The sequence below is a fragment of the Hemiscyllium ocellatum genome, chromosome 11, assembly GCF_020745735.1.
Source record: "Hemiscyllium ocellatum isolate sHemOce1 chromosome 11, sHemOce1.pat.X.cur, whole genome shotgun sequence".
Classification (NCBI taxonomy): Eukaryota; Metazoa; Chordata; class Chondrichthyes; order Orectolobiformes; family Hemiscylliidae; genus Hemiscyllium; species Hemiscyllium ocellatum.
In genome coordinates, this window is record NC_083411.1 from 35,767,225 (window position 1) to 35,792,157 (window position 24,933).

Genomic DNA, 24,933 nt, shown 5'->3' on the forward strand with positions numbered 1-24,933 from the left:
TGGGGAGAATTATCAGAATCAGCAGAGGAATACTGCTAACTGAACTCTGGTTCCAAACAGGGAGAGATGAGAAGGAGTGTGATGAATAATGGCAGGGAAGTTATATGCCAGAGAGTGATTGCCTTTCAAGTAGTATAGTTTTCGGTAGTAAGCATTTATAAGTTTCAGGACACTGCTGGGATGGTTAAGTTTAAGACTTATGTTTTCAAACGAAGGAACTAAGACTTGAATTGACGGAGAGGCCGAATTAATGGTATCATGAAAACCATGGTTATGATGCTTAGTTATAAACATTTTTATCCCATCACTGTATATGCACTGAATGAGTACTGCGTCAACAAGGTTTGCAGTTCTTTGGAATGGAAAACTGTAAACAATTTACAACTTGCATTTTTATAACCTCTGTAGGCGCTTACAACTTCAAATCTCTCATTGTAAGTATTTGAAAAAAACTTTGTAACGCTAACTCATATATTAACATGCAGCACCAAATAGAGTGCAAGAAAAATATTTCGAAAAGAAATAATTAATCAAGTAGAACAAAAACAATGTTGTACAGCCGCAGGTTTGATGAAAGTACAGTGTGTCTTGTCAACTCTATTTGATGAGACAAAGCATCTCCGTTTCTGCTGTTTACCAGTGTGACGCGGACTGAACTAGCCCTGGTGTACGGACTGTGAAGAAGATTTTGTCTCGTCGTCTAGTTAGTTCCAGTATTTGAAAGCCCGAATGTATTTTGTCGGAGACTGAACCGGGCGAAAACAACTAACCTGTCAACATCCAAAAATATAGGAATAACAGGGCTTAGGTTACATCAAGTGAAATGCATTTATTTAAAAAAAACTGGGCTTGCTTTGCGAAGAATAAAGCTATTTGAAGGTTTTTTTTTAAAACCTCCCATTTTACTTCATAATTATGTTTTGAGAGCTCACTTGAAAGCGCTTTCAGTTTTTCTTTCTGCATTTCGTACGGAGAGGATGCGATACGATGTGTGTTTGTTTACAGAGCGTCATATCATGGTGTGACTATTATTGGATGGATCTGTGCAAATGGGTGGGAGAACTGGTGTCTGCGGTCGCTCGCAGCGCTTCCGCCTCTAACACAAGGAACTTGTGCCATAGACAGATGAGAGATATTGTGATGGATTTTACACCGCATTGTGCATGGAGAAGCTGAGTGACAGCAGTAACAACGGGAGGAAAACATAGCACCGAACACAAATCTACACGAGGAGTGAGTCTCTCCCACTTGCAGCTATGAGTGTAGAAGACATCGTTTACACTGGCTGGCTCATCAAATCACCCCCAGAAAAGAAATTAAAGCGCTACGTAAGTAAACTATGCTGTGCCTTCTGCCCGAGTATGATTTGATGCTGATACAGTTTAGCTAAAGTCTGGGTCCAAAATTAACCACACTCTACTACACAGGAAAATATCGCTCAATGATCTTGGCATTTCGCTGAATATTTTTTGGGGAACATAAGTCATTTATAGACCAACAGGCAGAATACATTTCATGATTTCAGCACCTTAAGCCATCTTCGTTTTTTTAAAAAAAATGAATCCAGTCTGTTGCGAGGGAACTTATTTCAGTTGTTTTTTTCTCTCTCTCACGTGGGGGCCCCTCAGTACTGGAGCAAACCGTCCGCCTGTTTTTTTTTCTGAGAAATTAGGGCGTGTTTTCAAAATATCACCAAATCGGAAGCCGAGCCATAAGGTTACTGGCGCACTTCATCAGCAATCCAGCAGGAACACAAAAAAAAGGGACAAATGAGTATACAATAACAACACTGGACCCGCAATTAGTAGAGGCGGGGCTCTCCATAAACGCTTGTAAATCGGACCCCAAGTCCACCCACCCACCATCATGTCAATAAATTTCAGAATTATATCAAGGGTCACATATAGGCAACATTGTAAATGACCCGTTGCAGCGACTTCAGGAATAACGCATTTAACAGAGAGAGAAAGAGCGCTCTACTTAGTGAAATCGTTTGGATGGGGGTACTGCATTTGGTGGTTTGACACAAAACTATGAATTTCTAAACAGAATTCCAAACTGGATTTGACTCTGGCACTTGTTTGTTTGTGGGATGCTCAGCGAAAGCTGCTCTTTGCGATGTTCTTCCTGGTTTGCTAGCGTCCTGTGAGCATAGTTACCCGCTGGAGCAGCCCTGCAGCTGAAAGTTGTGTGATATTGGTGTACAGCAGAGAACAGTACAATGTGTTGGATGTCTAGATCGTGTGCTAAAGCGGATATTAAACAACAGTAGATCCCCGTCCACCACGGGTTTAGCCACCGGACTGATATAACTCAGTTTACAAGTTGAATCAACATATAGAAAGAATTACTCGACTTAAAAATGTAAACAGTACAAAAAACCCAATAAATTAAGTATTGCAGCAATGTGTCTGCAGTGCCACTCAGATAGAGGTTATATGTGGTGGTGAGGGGGGGTGGTGGAAGCATTGAAGCAAATCGATTTATGTGAAGGGGTATCTGGGAGATGTGTATTTGGCGGTAATCAGCTGATGTCACAGATGGGAGCGTCCAACAGTCTTGTGTACAGTAACCTTTCGGGATAAGATGCCGGATGGATTGGCAGGCTCTATCGTCCTTGAGAGGCTGTCAGCACCACTCCCTGTCAAAAATATGCTCCTTAAAATAACGCCTTAAATAAAATTCAGTCTCATGAAATTCCAGCGTGGGCACGAAAATGTTTTAGCTGCAGAGGGACAAGTAGATTAAAAAAAACTTTACCTCAGTGGTCAAACTGAACTTGTTTACAATGGTGCCTCCAATGTCTGCTGCATAGAACAGTGGATTTGCAATAAATACTTAACTCTTCCCGCGAGGACCCAGTCTAGCCGGGTAATATTTATGGTTCATATAACATGTGCATTGCTTATGGTATATTAATAAAGCTGTTTTAATGGAATGATAAATTATATCGGAGAGAAATGCTGAAGTATCCGAACTGTAAGATTTACAGATTTCAATGTGTCACCTATGCTGTTTATCACTCACCCTTCATATGGACAAGCATACTTTAAACATTGCTGTTTTAATATGCGAGGGAATGCATATTTTTGTTCAATTTCAAAAGTAAACCAAAAAAGCAATTTAAAGTTTGATCAGTTGTGTTAGGTGGGAAATAGAAACAGTGAATGTAAGACATGTATTACGTTGGGGGGGCATTTGAAGACAGATCAGATTCATTTTTCATGGAGAGGCACAATCTGACAGACTTGACCTGTAGTTTCAACATTGACAGTTTTACTTGGTTTCTAATGTAACCTGTTTGCCAAGCTGGGAATTTGTGTTGCAGAATAGAAAGAAGGGAGGATAGAAAGAAGGACAGATAGAAAGAAGGATAGGTAGAAGGATAGAAAGAAAAAAGGATAGATAGCAGGACAGATAGAAAGAAAGAAGAATAGAAAGAAAGAACAGATAGAAAGAAGGATAGAAAGAAAGAATGAAAGATAGAAAGGAAAGACAGAAAGAAGGATAGGTAGAAAGAAAGAAGGATAGAAAGAAAGAAAGATAGAAAGAAAGAAGGATAGGAAGAAGGATAGATATCCTTCTTTCTTTCTATCTATCCTTCTTTCTATCTGTTCTTTCTTTCTATCCTTCTTTCTTTCTATCCTTTTTATCTGTCCTGCTATCTATCCTTCTTTCTTTCTATCCTTCTACCTATCCTTCTTTCTATCTGTCCTTCTTTCTATCTGTCCTTCTTACTATCCTCCCTTCTTTCTATCCTTCATTCTATCTATTCTGCAACGCAAATTCCCAGCTCGGTGAACAGATCCACAACAACGAGCGCCCGAGCTACAAATCTTCTCACAAACTTCTAATGTAACCATTTATATTTAGTTATTTGTGACCTTCAGCTATCGAGCATTCTATGGTGTTAATAATACTTCAAGTTATTATTCTTTCCTAAAATAGTCAAAGCTCAAGGCAAAAATAAGTCCCCTATGATACCTTGGGCAATTATATCGTTATAACTATCAGGCAATTTTTCAGACAAGTAAAACCTGTCTTGCGTTTGTAAGCATCCATATACTGTACACATCTTAAGCAAACAGTTGGTCATTTTAAATCTTTACAAAAGCATCGTGTATAAACAGAACACATATCTGACTTACAAGTGTGGTTGCTTTATATTCTGTTTACCTCTCCTCATGTGGCTCAACTGTTGAGATAGGGTTTTATGAGTACAGGTCATGTTTTAATACATCATGCATTCTTTATCGAAGAGTATATGTAGTGGGTGCTGCAAAATTGTTCAACCATTGGGGTACCACAATTGAGGCAATCCTGCTCCCAAGGACCCAACATACCTACTTACTTCAGCAGGAACCAATAGGCAAAGAATAGTGATTGTACATCATCAGTGGTCTTATGAAACTTACAACTGTTTCTTACATAACGGTTGAAAAACTCAGATGTATAAGATGTTATACACGCACTCTGTGAGATTCACTTTGAAAAGGAAAAGGATTTGAAGTTTTATTAGCTTACTGATGATAGACATATTTTTGAAATTGCCATGAGGATGAATCTGGAGAAATCTGGCCCATGTGCTGCGGTGAGAAGGATTAGCACATTGTAAAAGCTGTTACGTTTCAACTGAGTACTTTTCAAGACAGCAATTGGGGTAATCAAGGTGCCCTCCTCTCTGTATGCAGAAAGGAGAAAATAGCTTTGTTCTGTTTTGAGGCAATCGTTCAGTGACCACACACTATTCTCCACCCTCCTACAGCCTCTCCACTTACCTGATTATCCCCTGTCCCAGAGGGAAGTGCTAGTATGTTAATATTGGGTAAGAATGTATTCATGCTGTTTAATAGGTGTGTCCTAAAACCCCAAGCAAAGGTTTGATTTCAGACACCTACTAATTATTCTGCCACGTCGGTGATTTTAGTTGTTCCAAATAATAGCAGAACTCTGATGAAGGGTCACATTAACTACGTTTGTCTCCTCAGACACTGCCAGGCATGATAAGTTTCTCCAGCAATTTTTGTTTTTGTTTGTTCCAAATGGCCATAAATCTTGTGTTAAATCTGCACATGTGACCATGACAAGGCATGATTGCCTGAGATAACAAAAAACAGTTGCGAAAAGGAGAAGTGATAGTTTTACAGAATGATATAGCAAAGGAGGTCGTCTTTTCCCTCCTTGAAGAAGCTATCCAATTAGAAACTCACATACATATTCACCCTAATTTATTTGAATTTCAAAACACTCTTTTTTCAGAGTGAGTTTTATGGGAACTTACAGACTACTTTTTATATTTTAGTCACTGCATGCAAGGTCTTGGGCCTGGTCTTTATGGAGTGGTGTGATCCCCACCACTACTCCTATCCTGTCCCTGTCCCTGTCCCTGTCGCCTATTGGAGAACCTGATCAGGGGCCTAACAGGAAAATAACTGCCTGCAGCCATTTAATGGTCAGTTGACCATAAATACTAAAGATGTTGGATTTCTGCCCCTCAGGAAGCAAACAGTTCTGCCCCAGAAAACAAATACCAGCCATTAGAGGTCTGTAACTTTTCAGTACCAACAGCATCCCAGGAATGGAGTGACTCTGGATTTGAGGAGGCACTTACCAATGGATTAGGGCCTGGTAATTGATTGGGGTGTCTCACTGAAGCCAGTCTGAAAAGCCATAGCAAGAAGAGAGCCAGGGTTTCAGAGGGCGTGAGGAATAGTGATGTGTGGGGATAACACTCTTACTCATTACCAACCTACACAAGGAAACTTGCCAGGCTGGTGTCAGGCATGGAACCGTTCAACTGATGGTTAAATCCACTTAGCAGTGGAATGAGGCCATTCAGTTTTCTGTCGAATGCTATTCCAGCCACTATTCCAGTAAAATTTCAGTGGGATCAGGGATGAATAGGTAAGCAATAAACAGGCCATCACTGACTCTTAAAGGCCCCTCTGACATCAAACTCATTGATTGGAGAGTGTAAAACATAATTTGTAACTATCTAAGTAATTAAGTCATATTTAAAGTTCTTACAAACTGAATTTTATCTTCTTTTCTCATCACAGCTTTGATTATGATCAAGTGAGTAAGTGAGATGTTGAGTGCTAAGGCTGCAAATCCTTCAGTTTCTGCCTTTTTTCAGTCATTCATTTCTCCAAATTCAGTCACTGTCATATATGGGCTGAATTTTATCTGTGTGTTCGTGATGGGTTTTGAATGGGTTAACACTGACCCCCATTCTCTCACATTCACTCCTGCATGCTCATCTCACACAGATTATACTCACCCATACTTTTGTTCACCAACTCACATAATCTCTTACTCTGTCAATCACTCCTGTATTTGCTCACTTAGTAACTCACCCTTACACTCTTGTTACTTTACCTTCATGTACACTTAGATTTTCTTCAGCCTCACCGCTTAGTCTCTTACTGAATTACTCAGTCACACTTATTCCTATTCATTCATTCAATCTCACTGAAATGTTCACTATCTCCCTCACTCAATAGCTTATCACTTGATCCTTATTGTCTGTCAAATCCATTCACCTTCATGCAGTCTCCCAGTCATTCATTCCCTGACCCACGCACACACTCTTGCACTTTTTTATTCATTTATACTCTTTTCTTGTTCAGTAACTTAATGAAAGGGAGGGAGAACAATGCCTTGCTTGCAGGGTGAAAGAGTTGACATTTTCACTGTTGCAAGTTTAAAAAATGTGTAACAATGGATAAATACAAGTAATTCTCATACCTATAATTTAATCATAGATAGGGCTGAATAGACTAGAGAGTTTGAAGTACTTATGAGTTTATGCCCTAAGGAATCCCATCACGTTTGTGCATTTTAAAAAATTTCTTTATTTCATAAATATGCTTTATTCATAAAAGATATCTTAGTCACAAACATAGTTGGTTCTGTACAGTAGCATATCAAGGAACCAGATGAACATTGGAGTTTGGCTGTATCCAAACAAACCAAAGGCATCTCTTTACATGCATTTGAGGCACCAGGAGGGTCCGATAACTGAATGGACCCCAATTTAACTTCAGCAAAAAGACCTCAGACAGTGGTCTTTCCCCACTGCACCTTGGCAGCAACTGCCCCAAGCTTTAATGTGTCCCTCAGTACATAGCTCTAGCCCTTGGAATGTGCCAGTCTGCAATACTCGCTTGGGGTCCTGCATCATGGAGCTGCTTGGGACGAACCTCAAAAAAACCCAGAGATTCTTTCTCCAGACGTCCTTTCCAAAGGCACATTCCAGAAGGAGATATGTGACTGTCTTTACCCCCCCCCCCCCCCGCCACCCACGCAGCTGCTTCGAGGACAGTGTGCGGTAATGCAGATGAAGAATTTCACATTTATTGTCCTTCTCACCACTAGCCAAGCGGTGTCTTGGTACTGGTTGAAAAGTTCTGGTTTTGAGGCATTTTGTCAAATGACTTTGACAGTCTGCTTTAGGACCATGCGACAGGATTCATGCTATCCTTTTCCGACAAGGTCTCAAGGATGCTGTCTGCTGACCATGTCCTGATGGATTTATGGTCAAAGCTGTTTTTGTTCGCATTTTTCTCCATGAAGAACACGTGATACAGATCAAACAGGCCAGTCGAATACTTCCCAACACCAGCGACAGGGAGAACCTCAGTACGTAGTGGCACTTCGCTTTTGCATACTGAGGTAAAAACAATGACTGCAGATGCTGGAAACCAGGTTCTGGATTAGTGTTGCTGGAAGAACACAGCAATTCAGGCAGCATCCAACGAGCAGCGAAATTGACGTTTTGGGCAAAAGCCCTTCATCAGGAATAAAGGCAGTGAGCTGGAAGCATGGAGAGATAAGCTAGAGGAGGGTGAGGAGAGAGTAGCATAGAATACAATGGGTGAGTGGGGGAGGAAATGAAGGTGATAGGCCAGGGAGGAGAGGGTGGAGTGGATAGGTGGAAAAGGAGCTAGGCAGGTTGGACAAGTCCGGACAAGTCATGGGGACAGTGCTGAGCTGGAAGTTTGAAACTAGGATGAGGTGGGGGAAGGGGAAATGAGGAAGCAGTTGAAGTCCACATTTATGCCCTGGGGTTGAAGTGTTCCGAGGCAGAAGAGGGTCTATACATAGCTTGATGCAGTAAACACAGAAGTGGCCATCAGAATGAGGACAAAAACAGAAGTTGCTGGAAAAGCTCAGCAGATCTGGCAGCGTTTGGAGAGAAATCAGAGTTAACATTTTGGGTCTGGTGACCCTTCCTCAGAAGCCAAACATTAACTCTGATTTCTCTCCACAGATGCTGCTAGACCTGCTGAGTCTTTCCAGCAACTTCTGTTTTTGTTTCCGATTTACAGCATCCACAGTCCTTTTGATTTTTGTTTGTGATGAAGGCAACATTGGGTGTGTTCTTTAGCTCCTTATCCAGAACTTTGCAAATGGTGTCTCTGCAGACACAGCCCATCTTAAACCTCGAGATGAAGTGGAAGATGGCTCGGGTGATTGCAATGGCCCAGGTTTGGGGAATGGGCCAGATCTGCGCCACATACAACTGAGAGAGTGCCTCATACCTGATGACCATGTTTTTACCTGCAACGGAGAGGGAGTAGTGCTCCCTAAAGACCAGTTTCTATCTCACCTTGGTGATGCACTCCTCCCAAGATTTTGCGCATGCCCAGCACTTCAAACCATATTCCCAGCACTTCCAGCCATTCCATCCTGATGTTGAAGGGGACAATGGATTGGTTGGCCCAGATCCCAAAGAACACGGTGTTGCTCTTGTCTCAATTTACCTTGGTGCCGAAGGCCAGTTCGAACTGGTCGCAGATGCTCATGAATCTGTCCTCTGACAGCAGATCAGTGCAGAAAATGGAAACACCATCCGTGTACAGGGAGACTTTGACTTACAGGCCTTCCCTGCCTGGAATAGTCAACCCTTTCAGGCTTCATATCCTTCCTGATGAACTCAGCAAATGTTCTATACAAGACACAAACAGGGCAAGAGAGTGTGGGCAACCCTGCCTGACTCCAGAACTGATCATGAAGCTTTCTGATTCCCACCCGTTGATTGAGACTGCACCAATGATGTTGGTGAAGAGCAGTTGGATCCAGTTGCGAAGTCCCTCCCCAAAGAATATTTTGGAGAGCACATGTAAGTCTATAATCTCCTGTCCAAAGGCCTTCTCCTGGTCCAGGCTGATGAGGCAAGCACCCACCCCCAACCTGCATGTACGCAATCGTATTCCCAAGTAGTGCAAGGCTTTCAGAGATCGTCCAGCCTGGTACAGCACATGTTTTGTTCGGATGAATCACTGATGCTAGAGCAGATCTGACCCAGTTGGCAATTATTTTAGACAGGATTTTGTAGTCTGCATTCAGCAGTGAAATTGGTCACCAGTTTCTTCTCCCCCTTCTGCTTGTAGATGAAGGTGATGATATCTTTCCTCATGGATTCGCACGTGCTACCTGCCAGAAGCATACGGTTGTACATCTCCAGTAGGTCCTGGCCAATCAAGTCCCACAGAGCTGAATACAACTTGGCCAGTCAGCCATCTGCTCCGGCGGTTTTTATTTCCTAAGAATTTGAGAAACTTAGTTAGTTCATCCAGGGATAATCCCTTTTGAGCTCCTCAATGTTTTCTGGGGTCAACAGTTTCACGTCCAGTTTCCACACTGACTTGCCATCCCAGTGGTCATCCTGAAGGTGATAGTCAGTCAGCAGGAGGCAGTGGTCAGAGAAGAATGCCAGCTTGACGTCGGGGGCTCTGACCAAAGACCTGCGGGACACCATCAGGAAATCTATTCTGAGTGGGCAGACCCGCCTGGACGCAGCCAGCTGTATCTATGCTGAGCTCTGTCTGCAGGAGTGCTGAAGATGGCCTGCTGTTTAGTGATTTTAACTATTCCCGTCTGGAATCTGGATATGATGTCCAGTTTGCTATCAGCCCCTCCCGATCGTCCAGCCATATTGATAATGCAGTTGAAGTCTCTGGCCAGAATGACCAGCCTGGACATCGCCAGCAGTAGTGGGATCTGTTGCAGAATGGTCAATCACTCACTGTTTACCACCAGCACGTACACGTTAATTAGTCTCAGGGAGTGTTTGTGTGCATCATGTATTTTACAAGGAGATGCCCACTCACCACTTTAACTCCAGAGATGATGAAGTTGCCTCCTTGCAACAGAATACCAGGGCCTTAGAAACCCTTCCCCCTGATCAAATCAAAGGCCCATGGCCTCATCATCTTGACCATTTCCTGTAGCTGCTGAGGTACAGTACCCTGCACTCCTGCAGAGACAGGAAATCTGCTTTGACATTGGCCAGGTAAACCAGTGTGGAAACATATCCTGTAATAGATTTAATAGTATGCAAATTAATACTGGCAATTTTAAACCTCATTTTTGGGAGTTTATAGAATTACCCATAGACCCAATGTGTTCACCTGTGGTCTTGTCACTGGGGTTTCCCTGCATCTCTGTGGTGTGGGCAAACTGTTGGACACTCTCTGCATTGAGATACCCACCTTGTTCCTCCCTAGAGGGTATGTTCTGACCGGTATCGTCGGGGCAAGAACAAAGTCAGAAAGGTCCAGTTCTGAGTCCGTCAAAGGGACTGTAATGCTCTACTCCTGATTTGGAGCATCTGTCCACACATACAGGTGGAGACAGGTACTATAGGCAGAGGGAAGGATTGGGAAGACCACATTGTTTGCTGAGATGTTTCTTGTTGCCGATCAGAATGCTGGGTCTTGATCTTACTTCACCAGGTATTCTCACCTGTTTGCAAGAGACCATGTGACTAATTTATACTTATGAACATCTCTGACTTACTAATTAAAAGCCACAGCTTACAGAAACTAATTAGGGGGAATATACTGGCTATTGTCAGGTTTGAGATTTTCTTTACCACAGAGCAAGAGCAGCTTCTTCCCTTACAGAGGTTTGATGATGCCTCCCTAAATGTTCACACCCCAGACCGATCAGCTACCAAGAAGCTAATCACACAGCTGTTTGCAGACAGGAGGCCTTTGTCATCTGTAATTGTTCACAGATGAACAAGCTACTCTTTGCAGGCCAATACATACATTAACACCACTTAGGTTAGATTACTTACTGTGTGGAAAGAGGCCCTTCGGCCCAACAAGTCCACACTGACCCACCGAAGCGCAACCCACCCATACCCCTACCCCTACATTTACCCCTTTACCTAACACTACAGGCAATTTAGCATGGCCAATTCGCCTGGCCTGCACATCTTTGGACTGTGGGAGGAAACTGGAGCACCCGGAGGAAACCCACGCAGACACGGGGACAAGTGCAAACTCCACACAGTCAGTCGCCTGTGTCGGGAATTGAACCCGGGTCTCTGGCACTGTGAGGCAGCCGTGCTAACCACTGTGCCACCCACTTAGTACCAGCTCACCTGTAACTGCCCCATAAACAGTTTACAATGAGAGTCTGGTAGTTTGTTTTTAAAATGTGCAATAATCCTTCAACAATCCTTGGTTTTTAAAGCAGATCATTTCCCATTTCAATCCACAATCAAAAGTACAGAGAAATAAAATGACTGGGTCTTTGCAAACAACAAAATCCCGACCCTTGGCAAGCAAAGCTAAGACATCTTCATTTTGCGTTTTAATGTATAATCCCTGACTTGGAACAGTTCGAGATTAGAGTGGTGCTGGAAAAGCACAGCAGGTCAGGCAGCATCCGATGAGCAGGAAAATCGACGTTTTGGGCGAAAGCCATTGCTCAGGAATGAGACCTCATTCCTGATGAAGGGTTTTTGCCCGAAATGACGATTTTCCTGCTCCTCGGATGTTGCCTGACCTGCTGTGCTTTTCTAGCACCACTCTGACTTTGACTCTGATCTCCAACATCTGCAGTCCTCACTTTTGCCTTGGAACAGCTCGATGCTAACAGCTAGTCCTCAGCTGGAAAGGTCCTCTCTTCCTCATCAGCAGCATTCTTCAAATATGCAAATTCATACAAAACTTAATATTTTCTAAATTCATTGTTTAATGAATGACAACATTTGGAAGGATCAATTGCCTTTCAATTATGAGAATTGTATCTCAGTAGAGCAATGACATAATTCCCACTTCTGATTACACTTTTGTGATTATTGCACAACATCCTTTTAAAACTTTTTATTTAAAACATTTCATCTTAAAAGTAAATGGTTTGCAGCTTGGCTAAAAGGTTAGTGTGAAATTTTCAGCAGAAGTAAAGGAAAGGAAACTCATGCTGGATGTGAAACAGAGCTTGGGAAAATTGTTATCTGTTTTGTGCTGGTTCTATAATCAAATTTTACTGGAATATTTTTCATTAATTTTTTTTCTGGTTAGCTAGAAGGGAAAATGAAAGCCTTGTTTACTTGGAAGACCCTTCAATTCACTGAAAACCAACAGGAAAGGGTGGTGGGAACTGAGTGATAAAGTGCTATATTTCTTGCTTAACTTCAGATAGGAGGCAAAGGTGAGTGCTACAGTAGGAACAAACAATCAAGTTTTAAATTTTCAACATAATTTTAAAATATGTAAAGTTTAAAATATGTAATTAGTTATAAGAGCTTTTTAATGAATACTTGAAAATAAGGTCTCTATAGTGATTTATCCTGTGTGCCTTTTGTAAAAAAATTGTTTTCTAAGATTGAAAGTTTTTATTTATTCATTACTGGGTTCAGGGCATCTCTGGATAGGCCAGGATTATTGACCATCCCTAATTAAGAATCAACTGGTTTGTTATCAGTCTGGCGTCATATGTGAGCTAGACCAGGTTAGAACAGCAAATTTCCTTCCCTGAAGGACATTAGAGAACCAGATGGGCTTTTATGACAATCAACAGAGGTTACATGGTTGCCGTTAGACTAGCTTTCTATTCCAGATCTTTTAGTGAATTTACATTTTGCCATTGAAACCCATATCCTCAGAATGTTAGCTTGGTGTCCTTGATAACTAGAAAAGATAAAGCACAGCAGGTCAAGCAGCATCAGAGGAGTAGGACAGTTGAAGTTTTAGGTCCAAACCTTTCAGTCCTGATAGGTTCACACCTGAAGTGTTGACTCCCTTGCTCCTCTGATGCTGCTTGACCAGCTCCACACTGTATCGACTCTGACTTTCCAGCATCTGCAGTCCTCCCTATCTTTGAGTCCTTGATAACAAATCCACTGACTTTACTGCCTCCCATTAATGTGACCATATACCTGATTCCAGTGACCTGATAGTGTAGAGAGCTGCAAATGGTGAGATCTCTGTCATCTTCTGCAGCTTTGAAGGAACCTGTTCCAAAAAAAATGAGAGAACTGGTGATACTAATAGCTCCAAGAAGTGCTGTCCATGTCCTGGGTTCTGGACTCAGGTAGCTGTAGCAGGGTAAGGTAGCATTCATTGTGAAGTGAGGGCATCCAAAACATTGCTCCCCAGTGAAGAACAGGGCAGAGGGCGAGTGCTGCCTGAATTATAGATGTAAGTGTGGGCCCTTGTGCAGTTCTTCAAACTAGAGTTACTCCAGATATGCTTTGGTGCTGGAGGACAATGGTAAATTAGAAGAGTATGGTAAAGTTGGGAAACATAGAAAATAGGAGCAGGAGTAGGCCATTTGAGATTCGAGCCCACTCCACCATTCAATATTTCATAGAATCATGTAGTACTGTTCAGTCTGTACAGACCTATCTACAGTAATCCCCTTATCCAGTCAATGTGATCATTGCTGATTATCCAACTCCTGTCTGCTTTCCCCCCAAATCCTTTGGTCTCTTTAGTCCTAAAAATTGTATCTAACTCCTTCAATGTTTTGGTCTCAACTATGGCAGAGAGTTCCAAAATTTCCCATCTCAGTAAAAATAAACAAAAAAGAGCCCCTGAGGTTTATCATAGTGTGTATGTTGCTGCCTTAGCTGTGATCAGCTGAATTGGTATATACAGTACTCAGGACAAATTAAAAAAAAAGATTATTGCTTAATGTTAGACAGGGTGGTGCCTTTAACTACTAGAGCCAGTTAGTTATAGACCCATTGAGCCATACAGCATGGAAACAAACCCTTTGGTCCAGTTAGTCCATGCTGACCATAATTCCAAACTAAACTAGTCCCACCTGCCTGTGCTTGGCCTATATCCCTCCAAACATTTTGTATTAATTTACTTATCTAAATGTAATAACGGTAAGAAATCTAGAAGTAAGCCTGAATCTCAGGACCAGCTACAAAACTCTCACTAGTCACAGTCCACCATTTTAGTTGTTCCAATGGAAGCCATTTAAATTGTGAGGCAATATTGTCCAATACACCCTGCCACAGATAAATATTTCCACAATAATGACTTCCTCATCTTCACCAACAGAATGGGCCTATAGTCAAAGAGGAAAGAAATATGAGAGAGAAGCACTTATCAGGAGATTTAATATATGTAATAAGAAAAGTAAGGAATGTACCTACAATTTGTTTTGTGTGAGAATTAAGACAAAAGGAATTTCACTGCCCTCTCCCTTATGTTCATCATACATCTTCATACAGGACCGTCTGCATGAGCATATACTGCACAAAAGAAAGCAATGTTTTCCAGTTCTGGTTTATGAATGGGTTTTATAACTCATGTCCTGGAGCTGTGGGTCTTTAACAATGAATGTAGGTGGTGAGAGGTATCTTCTATACATGCAGAGTTCAGCTTCACTATACTGAACACGAATAAGAATAATATGAACCACATGCTGAACAATGATAGTGTGAGTTGCATGAGACAGTATTGTTGCAGTTATTGTGTGGTCAGTTAATGAAGCCTGATATCCATTCAAAGTTTTTTTCTCCCCCAAGTCTGTATGTTTATAATGTCATCACCACTGTGGTCTTCATTTTTACGTTGTAGGAATATATTCAATCATATCCTGGAAATTCCATTATTCTCAATAATAGAGGAGATTTCTCAGAGGATAATGAAATCTAGCTGATATACAAATGTTATAGAAGTACCTGAGGCATAGAATGAAGTCAAGTACAATTCCTATAATATCATTTAAATTTAATCTTTATCTGGTTATGTGTTGTTGTCATGAGGAAATTGGTAATAGCATGCCCTGTGGGTTAAGATCTTCGATCTGCAGACATTTTGGCAGCTTCCATTGTATATAAGGATATGCTGTGCTTTACAGTAGTAGTTCATCTCCTTGTTTGAATTACTTTAAGCTCTCCTCTTACTGTTATCACATACATTTGAAGTTTTTGCTGTTTAACTGTCCACAAGCCAATATATTGAAATTTCTACATCTACCTATGGAATGTTAAAGACAATAGACAATGGTTTGCAGAAACTCCATGAAGGCAAGCTGGGAGATTGTGTTAGGGGTGAGTTGTGGGGAGAGGGATGAGATGGACGAGGTGATTGGTTTGGCAGGGAAAGTATTGGGGAAATTGAGCAAATAACAAATATTTTTAAGTTCACAATAAGGGGTGACTTTGTAGCTTCACCAGCAATTTGTCAGACACACACACGTACGCATCACTAGTCAGGAAAGGTTGCACATGCAGCCGAAATGATACCACCCAGAGGAAATTGCCTCTCTGCTGTGAGGGCTCTTCTGACTTTCCCACTGAATGTGTTATTTATATGGACATTATGAAGAGGTGCTCTTGCCACTTCAATCTGCGTCAGGGACATCTAGTTGCTCAAGGGAGATGATGAGACTCTAGATCTACCAACCCTCTGAATGGCGGAGATTGCTAATTGGAAGGCTGCCTCCAGTCAGATTGTGACACTGATCTGTTGCTGGAAATGGCGAGCTTAACTTTCCCATTTCATCCCAACATTGGGTTTCTGAAGGCCACAGAACAATTGAACCCCAGATACCAAGTTCAAATTATTATCTGTTGCAAGGCAGATTTTAACAACAGCAAGTTCTTTTTCCAATTAGGCTTTGTTTTACGTAAGTAGCTTGTGAGTAATTTGAATTCAGCATTTACCAGTTTGAAGAATTTTAAAAAATACTTTTCTAATTTGCGTTTCTCCCGGAGATGGATTGCACTTTCATGGCTTTTTGTTTATTTTGCCCAACGAACCCAAACAGGTCATCTACATATTTCAGCTTAGACATGTGAGCTAGATTACTTAACCATGGGTATGACAGGCAAATGCAATTCTGTCTATGTCCAATATCTCTCTCATATTCCAGTAGGTTTCCTGGTTCATTATAAGGTGCAGGAAACCTTGGGCCGATTTTTTTCACCTCAATCTTAGTACACAGAGTATATTGCAGCAACCAAATAGTTGTTCTAGTTCAGACTGACCAACATGGCTCAGACCAGAAGTCCAACTTGGAACTTTTTGCTGTGCAAGGCTTAACTACACACTTATCATTAAAAGTGGACCATCGGCAGAATTAAATTTGACCTTTTTAAAATAATTGCTGAAGAAGCAGCATTACGGTGAACATGTAGGTCATTTCTCAAAATGTCTAATTAAAATAACTTGCACCACTCATTCCAAGAGAGTTAAATGATAAAGATTCAATCTATGGGACGGATAAAGGACTTGCATCCATTACACTTTTCCACATCCATCAGAAAGAACAGAAATTGTTAAAAGATATTAATATTATGTAGGTGATGCCTCATATAACATATCATAACATCAGCAATGAGATAGATGAGTTAATAATTTGTTTTCAAGATAGGTTGGTTCAAGACTTTATATCAGCTACAATACTAACAAAAGCTGTATGAGAAAAAGTACAGTGCTTAATATTTACATTTTCTGCTTTAAGAACTGTCATGATTAGGAAATTAAAGCACACTGACCTATTGACTCTTTGCCTGCCCTGAATTTGGAATATACCAATTCTAATTTCTTCAGGTAACAACAGACTACCAGAAACTTGAACAGTCCTATGCTAATGTAAGATTTAATTATTTTGTTGTGAGAGTACTTTAAGATTTAAAATCAACTGATCTCGTTTTTGAGACTATATAAATAGGACTAAATTGCAAAAATGGAATTCAAATGAGAACATTTATTTTGCAATGTAATTCTATAGAATCATAGGATGGTTACAGCTCTGGACATTTCAGCCCATAGTGTCCATGTCTGCAAAGGCAATTTTACGAATCCAACTTTGACAGCTTTCTCTACAGCCTGTAAACTTTTTGCTTCAGGTGCTTTACATTGCATAACTCACACTCCATAGTCCTAGAATGTGATCCTGCATCTGGTTCTGTAGTTCCAGATCCTGCAACTGGAACCGAATATATGGCACATTGTGCAGGGATTTATCCCTGCACGGGCAGCACGAAGTGGCTCAGTGGTTAGCACAGCGGCCTCACACTATCAGGCACCCAGGTTTGATTTTAGCCTTGAGCGACTATCTGTGTGGAGTTTGCACATTCTTTTTGTGTCAGTGTGGGCTTCCTCCAGGTACTTCAGTTTCCTCCCATTGTCCAAAGATGTGCAGGATTGGCAATGCTAAATTGTCCATAGTGTTCAGGGATGTGCTAGCTAAGGGAAAATGCAGGGTTACAGGGGTGGGGGTGGAGGGGAGTGGGTCTGGGTGGGATGCTCTTTGGAGGGTCAGTGTGGATTTGATCGGCTGAATGGACTGCTTCCACACTGTAGGAATTCTATGATTATCCAATTCTTCCTTGAAAGCCATAACTGCCCTCCACCATCCTCTGATGCACTGAATTCCAGTGGTATATAAAGGCTTTTCCATAAGTCAGCACTGGTTCTTTCCCAACCACTACATTATAGTTATGACATTTTGATGTTTGGCTAATGTAGAATTTTGAAGAAGAAGATGATGTATCTTGATGTGTATAAATAATTTTTTCCTTATACCTCTAACAATTAAATCACCCTTAGGTAAGTTGACTAGATTTTAAAGATGAAGCTTTGCTTACACTTTTTTGAAATAACTTCTACACATTAACATTGCACCATCAGAATTTCAATTTAATTAGCAGCTTTGATTAACAATTGCTTCAACTTTTTGAGAGAGAACAAAGTAAACTATTTACTTTATTCTCTCTCCGACACCCCTCCCACCCAAAATGTTCCTTAAATTTCCTCTCAACTTTTTACTCGAGAAAGGGTTTCCAATTTGGACTGGACCGATTGGACCATTCTGAAGAGATGTCAGCAGAAATGATGTCATGAAAAGCCAGCAGTGTGGTTCCAGTTGGTTCTGAGAAGAAAATAAATGTGTTTCTCATTCCAATGTTGTCTCTAATCAATATGGCTGGATGTCATTTGGCAGGCTGGGCCCTGTGCACAACACCCATGCTTTGCAATTAAGATCCCTTTGTGTCCTCATTTAGCCCATTTTGCAAGGTAATATGAAGGTTCTGCCTGCATATGATGAGAAACTTGACTGCCTGTGAAATGCATTGTAGAATGGCACTGGCCATAGGGTACTGCCAGTGGGTCTAAAAAATATGAGTGTTTTGATTTTAACCCCACAAATAGACTGCTCACAACAAGCAGGCAGATGGGGATTTCTGAATGACAGGATGCAGAAGCATCCATCCCTTAAAGCTAAATCCAATCCTCACCTAATCAAACATCAATTTGTTGACACAATTATTAGTTTTGTGAGGATTGGTAGAACCTCCTCCTATCCTAGGACTAATGCGACCATTAGTACCACCTCTTCTGCTATCCCAGATGAAATCAGCTCTTTTACTACTGGATCAGCCACATTTGATAGGCCACAGGCAGTGCAGGGCTCACCTTCAGCGCCCTGTACTTTGAAGAGTTGTGGTATAATAAAGTCAGTATATAAAGAGGACTTCATCTCTGTTTTAGGGCTTATTAAAACCCAAATTGAAAAGCAAAATGAATGACTTTATTCAGGGTTAAAATAAATTCTCAAGCTCAGTGTTGCAGAGATTATCGATTGCTTGATTGATTTTTCTCAGATGCTAATTATCAAGAGATTACTTATAAATGCACATACTTTGGGCAGCTTTCAAATACAGACTGAAATATATCTTTGCATGTCAGAGTCTTTGCAATCCCTATTTCATAATTTAAAAGGGCTGAGCCTTAACCCTAGATGCTCCTGGAGGTCTGGATGACTACATGCGGAGAAGATGCCTCTAGCTAGAGGGACCTGAGCTCCAGGATTTGGAGTTTGAGCAGCGGCTAGTGACACTACAATGCATTCATGATGCTGAGAGATGCATGGATAGCACATTTCATGATGTGGTGATCCAGTAGCTTGAGGAAGTGCAGGCAGAGAGGTAATGAGTGATTGCCAGACAGGAAGGTGAGCAAGTAGTGAGGGACCCCCCCGAGTGCATTTCACTTACAAACTGTTTTTCAACCTTGGCAAATGGTGACAGTGAGAGTCCAGCTGCTTAGGTTTGAGGAAGAAGTGTGGAAGGGCAACAAGGTAGAGAAATAATCAGTGAGTGAGTGGAGAAACATTTTTGCAGCAATAGACTTGTGTCCAGGATGATACATTGCATCAGTCGCAGAATGGCTGCGTTTCATTTTGAAGGAGATGGATGAGCAGTCAGAGGTCATGGTTCATTTTGGGATCAGTGAAATAGGAGGACAGAATAATTAGGCCCAGAAAGCAGGCTTCAGGAAGTTATATAGAAAATCAGGACATTAAATGTAATAATCTCCAGTTTACTCCCAGTGCCACACAATAAATAGAGTATAGGAATAGAAGGAATGTGTGGTTAGTGAGATGGCTTAGGAAGGAGGATTTTAGATTCTTGAGGCATTAGGATGATTCCTGCAGGAGGTGGAAATTGTGCAGCTTGGATAGCTTACATCTGAACAGGAAAAGGACAAAAATCCAGGTGGAGAGATATGCTAATGCTGTTGGAGTAGCAGAGGGATGGGATTCTGATGCATAGATTTGGGGAAGAGAAGCTGAGACGTAATTAGAAGTTGAAAAAGTGAGTGACTATGGAAGGCAGAGGAAATATAGGCTTGATAAGAAAGAATTGAGTTTAATAAGGATAAGTGGAATGTAATTTAATACAAGGTGCCTGAGGCGTATGACAGATGATCCAAGGGCACAGATAGGTATATGATATCATAGCCATAACTTAGACTTGGCTGAAAGATGGACAGCTCAACATTCTTGGTTATAAGGTCTTCTCATGAGACAAAGAGGGGGATAAAAGACGAGTGGGGGAGAGGTCATAATATTGATAAAAGGATCAATTATAGAAATGGGGACCAATGATATCTTGAAAGAATCATGAAATAAGGCCATTTGAGTAAAGGAAAAAAAAAACACAAAAGGGGCAAATATGATCTTGCGTGAGTACAACAGGCTCCCTAACCGTCAAGGAGAGGTAGAAAATTTGGTATTTAATCAAATTTCAGAGAAGTGTGAGAATAATAAGTCTGTAATAGTAAGGGTTTTAACCACCCAAATATTAATTGTATTAGGGCGCAAAAAACAAAATTCTTAAACTGCATCCAGGAGAATATTTTTGCCAGCACATAGAAAGCCCAACAAAGGTGAGAGCAGTTCTGGAACTAATATTTGGAAATGAACCCAGACAGATGGAAGGCATATCAGTAAGACACTATTTTGGAGATCATGACCATAGCTTAATTAGGCTTGGGATAGTTGTGGAAAGGAATAAAGATGAACTGGGAATAAAAGTTCTGAAGTGGGAATTTTAAAAATCCCTTTGGATTATTAACTTTATTCTACTCATGAAGGCTTTCTCGTTGCTTTCCTAATTTCCCTTTTTAAGTTCTCCCTGCACATTTTATACATCTGTAGTGCCACTGAGGTATGGAGTTCTCAGTATCTTCCAAAAGCTTCTCTTTCTTTCCTAATTCAAACCTTTACGTCCTTTGACAGTCAGAGAGATCTCCATTCTGTTAGGTAGATAAGGTGATTCAGAAAGCAAATGGGATACTTGCCTTTGTTAGTCGAGGCATAGAATGCAGGAACTAAAGGTTGTGGTAGGGCTGTATAAGATGACGGATAGGAAACAACTGGAATACTGCGTGTAGTTCTGGTTACCACTTTGTAGGAAGAATGTGATTGCACGAGAGATGTTGCACAGGATGCTGCCAAGTCTGGAGGCTATGAACAATAATGAAAGATCAGATAGGGTAGAGTTGTTTTCCTTAAAACTGCAAAAGATTGAGGAGCCTGAGAGAAGTGTATAAGATTTTGAGAGGCATACGTAGAGTGGTTAGGAAGGCCATTTTTCATTAGTAGGGGAATTGATTGCTAGGGGACATAGACTTAAGGTCATAGCTCAAAGGCTAAGAGGAGAATTAGGAGAAATTTGTTTGGTGTTGGGATTCTAAAACTCATTGACTAAAAGGATATCTGAGGCTGAAACTCTCATAACATGTACTCAACATTTAGATATTCACTTTCATTATCACAGCCTCCAAGACTACGGGCTAAAAGCTGGAAAATTGGATGAATGTAGTCAGAATTTTGTTGACTGATGATAACATGATGAGCCAATGGCCTCCTTCTGAGCTGTAAACCATCTATAATATCTGGCAACACTTCTCAGTAAAAATGCTCATATTTGATTGCACAACATCTTTGTGTGTTTACTGTTGCCTTTGATTAAGCCAAATGATTATATGGAGAAAGTGAGGACTTTAGATGCTGGAGAGTCAGAGATGAAAAGTGTGGCACTGAAAAAGCACAGCAGGTCAGGCAGCATCCGAGGAGCAGGAGAGTTGACATTTTGTGCATAGGCCCTTCATCAGGAATGTTGGGTGGACTGAGAGAAAAATAGGAGGATAGGGGTGGGGCTGGGGGAAAGGTAGCTGGGAAGGCGATAGATAGATGCAGGTGGGGGGAGCGGTGATTGTGATAGGTCAGTCAGTGGGGAGGGTGGAGTGGATAGATGAGAAGGAAGGTGGACAGGTAGGACAGGTCAAAAGGATGGTGCCGAGTTGGAGAGTTGAATCTAGGATGTGGTAGGGGGAGAGGAGATTTAGAAATGTTGATACGTGAAAATGTTGCGGTTGTGTGCTTGAAGGATCCCAAGACAGAAGATGAGGTGTTCTTCCTCCAGTTATCGGGTGGTTTGGATTTGGCAGCAGAGGAGGTCCAGGACTTGCATGTCCTCAGGGGAGTGGGTGGGGAAATTGAAATGGTCAGCCACAGGATGGAGGAGTTGTTTGGTGCGTGTGTCCCAGAGATGTTCAGCAAGTTGGCAGCCTTTCTCCTGGAGTCAAGAAAATCACATTGAGAGTGATGGACACAGTAGATGAGGTGGGTGGATGTGCAGGAAAATCTCTGCCGAATGTGAAAAGAACCTTTGGGGCCTTAGATGGAGGTGGAGGGGGAGGTGTGCGTGCAGGTTTTACACCTCTTGCGGTGGCAAGGGAAGCTGCTGGGTGTGAAGGGTAGATTGGTGGGGGGCATGGACCTAAGGAGGGAGTCATGGAGGGAATGATCTCTGTGGAACTCAGATAGGGGTGGGGAGGGAAATATATCCTTTATGGTGGGGTCTGTCTGTAGGTGACAGAAATGGCAGAGGAAATGCACTGTATCCAGAGAATAGTGTGGTGGAAGGTGAGGACCTGGGGGGGTTCTATCCTTGTTGCAGTTGGAGAGGTGGGATACATGGGTGGAAGTGTGGGTAATGGAGGAGATGCATTGGAGGGCATTGTTGATCATATGGAAGTGGAAGTTGCAGTCCCTGAAATAGGAGGCCATCTGGGATGTCCTGAGTGGAATTGTTCCTCCTGGAAGCAGTTACAGCAAAGGTGGAGGAATTCGGGTTAAGGGATCATGCTTTTATGGGGGATGGAGGAGGGAGAATCAGAGGAGGTGTAGTCCAGATAGCAGTGGGAATTGGTGGGTTTGAAATAGATGTCCATGTTAAGTTGGTTGTCAGAAAAAGAGACAGAGAGGTCCAGGAAGGGAGGGAGCATCTGAGATGGTCCAGGTGAAATTAAGGTCAGTGTGGAAGGTGTTAGGTGAAGTTGAAGGACTGTTCAGCCTACTCATGGGAGCACGAGGTGAAGTTGATACAGTCATCAATGTAGTGGGGCAAAAGGTGTGGAATGGCGGGCGTTTTCACTGCTTGTCTATTTTTAGGTACTGTTTTATATCTGGTGAAATATGATCATTTGATGTCCACCATTTTGCTATAGGATTTCTGTGGATCTGGTCACTGCAGAGGATTAGTTGAAAAGACAATCAAACTCTGACATATTGCAAATTGAATTACCCACTTTGGTTTAGATTATTAGTGATGCTTGCCTCATATCTGGCAATGTTATAGATACTCTGGTGACAATAAGCCATTCCTATCAATGAGCAATGCAAAACAGGACAATGAAGAAAGGAAGCATCTAAAAACACTCAAAACTAAATAATTACAATGATAGCTACTTCACTTCAAGAGCAAGTTTTCATCGTCTGAATTAAACATGCAACGAGATGTGGATCTTGTTACCTTTGATGTGGTACATTTGTTTTTTTGGAGAGGCATTTAATCAGTCAGGAGCGTGAAGGGGACCCTGTCAATTAATGCCCAATTAAGAACCTTATACTGCTGCTGTTAGCATTAACAGTGTCAAATTGGGTTTTGCTTTGCTGGGAGCACAATAAATAAATGGTCTCTCAAGGAGGTCAGTTGTTCAAGTGAGTTGTGATTAATTGAGGTACCTGTCATTGGGAAGGGGACGATCCACCAAGAGATATTCCTCTAACTTTGCTGTTAAATCTCTTCTCCTGCGATCCCCTTCCTGCCATTACCTACCTGTTCTTGGGACCCTCCTAAATCTGAGGCATCGGGTGGGTTTAGTAGTGGCAGCCGCACTGCCTCTTTTGTATTGCTGCTGAGTAAAGAGATTGTGACCTCTGATTATCTGGGAGCTCTTCGTGTGCAAGACTTTTGCCTCTAGATACCTGAAGCTTGCGGAATGCCTGTCCTGGACTGTCAAGTTCTTGAGTGACGTAAGGTGTGATTGCCTTTGCAGTAGGAGACTAAACAGCTGGCTTGCTACCTGGTGGTTTAGACCCATGTCACCCTCAAAAGATTCTGCCCTAGGTTTGAATTGATTCAGCCCTGGTTTCAGATAGGAACATGCAGCCTTCAGCTATTCCATTTCAGCTGAACTAAACTATTAGCATGTGATTAAACACAGGCAATGCATAACCAAATTCTCCAAAACAGCAAAGAAATATTCCTCCCACATATTTGGATAGAATTCAACACTTCTTTTTTCAAAGTAAGTGTAAAGATAATGGCAAAGACTACACTAGTCACTGTGGTTTGGTAACATTATAAACAAGTGGATTGATTTGTCTATTGTGATCTGTATCAAAATCATTAACTTCAATGCAACCTTTACAATATTTATAGAAAATCTGGACATAGGAAAATTTCTTGTTAGATTTTTACAATCCTCAAATAGTGACTGAAGTGAAATCCTCCCCAACTCTACTGAATGTTTGGCACAATATACAAGTTGGTCCCTTGTGTGGGAAAAAAAACTCCTTCATTCCAGCTGTTTAGGTTTGATTTAAACACATTAACTAAGATAAAAAGATGGTGACCTTAAGCTTCTTTCTGACTGAAATGAGTACAATTTGTAGACACAGCATAACAATCTCATAAATGATGTTAAGTTCTGCATCACAACTTGTTAGAGCTAGCATTTTGATCATTTATGTTTGTATTATTTCTGTAGACAATAGGCCATTTTAAATCATCTGGTTCCATGTGTTTAAACAATCTATGTGGTGAGAGTACATGTAATGAAGTTCCTTAATTTACTGCTGCTGTAGTTCCCTTTGTATTTAATGGTCATACTATGTTTTATTTCTTGTAATTGGTTTCTCATAACAACACAAACAAAATAGAAAACCAAAAATATAGCCCACATGAGGAGTCCTAGAGGGATTGCTAATCTGTTAACTTTTAACTGTTAAGAGGGATTGCCCTTCATGTGACAAAATGTCTGTTGTGGACCCAAACCTCAAAACTGTCTGCCAAGTTTCTGACTGCTTAAG

General features: G+C 41.4%; 1 protein-coding gene across 3 annotated transcripts in view; it reads left to right on the forward strand.

Annotated features, from left to right (window-relative positions):
- The first annotated feature begins 1,099 nt into the window (after positions 1–1,099).
- Positions 1,100–24,933, forward strand: part of gab3 (GRB2 associated binding protein 3) — a 140,927-nt gene continuing 117,093 nt past the window's right edge. For all 3 annotated transcript variants that reach the window (XR_009645177.1, XM_060832120.1, XM_060832121.1), the window contains exon 1: positions 1,100–1,328. Coding sequence is in view for 2 of the 3 variants with exons in the window: in XM_060832120.1 (XP_060688103.1) it covers positions 1,257–1,328 (72 nt within the window). In the remaining variant the exon portion in view is untranslated. The remainder of the gene's footprint in view (positions 1,329–24,933) is intronic.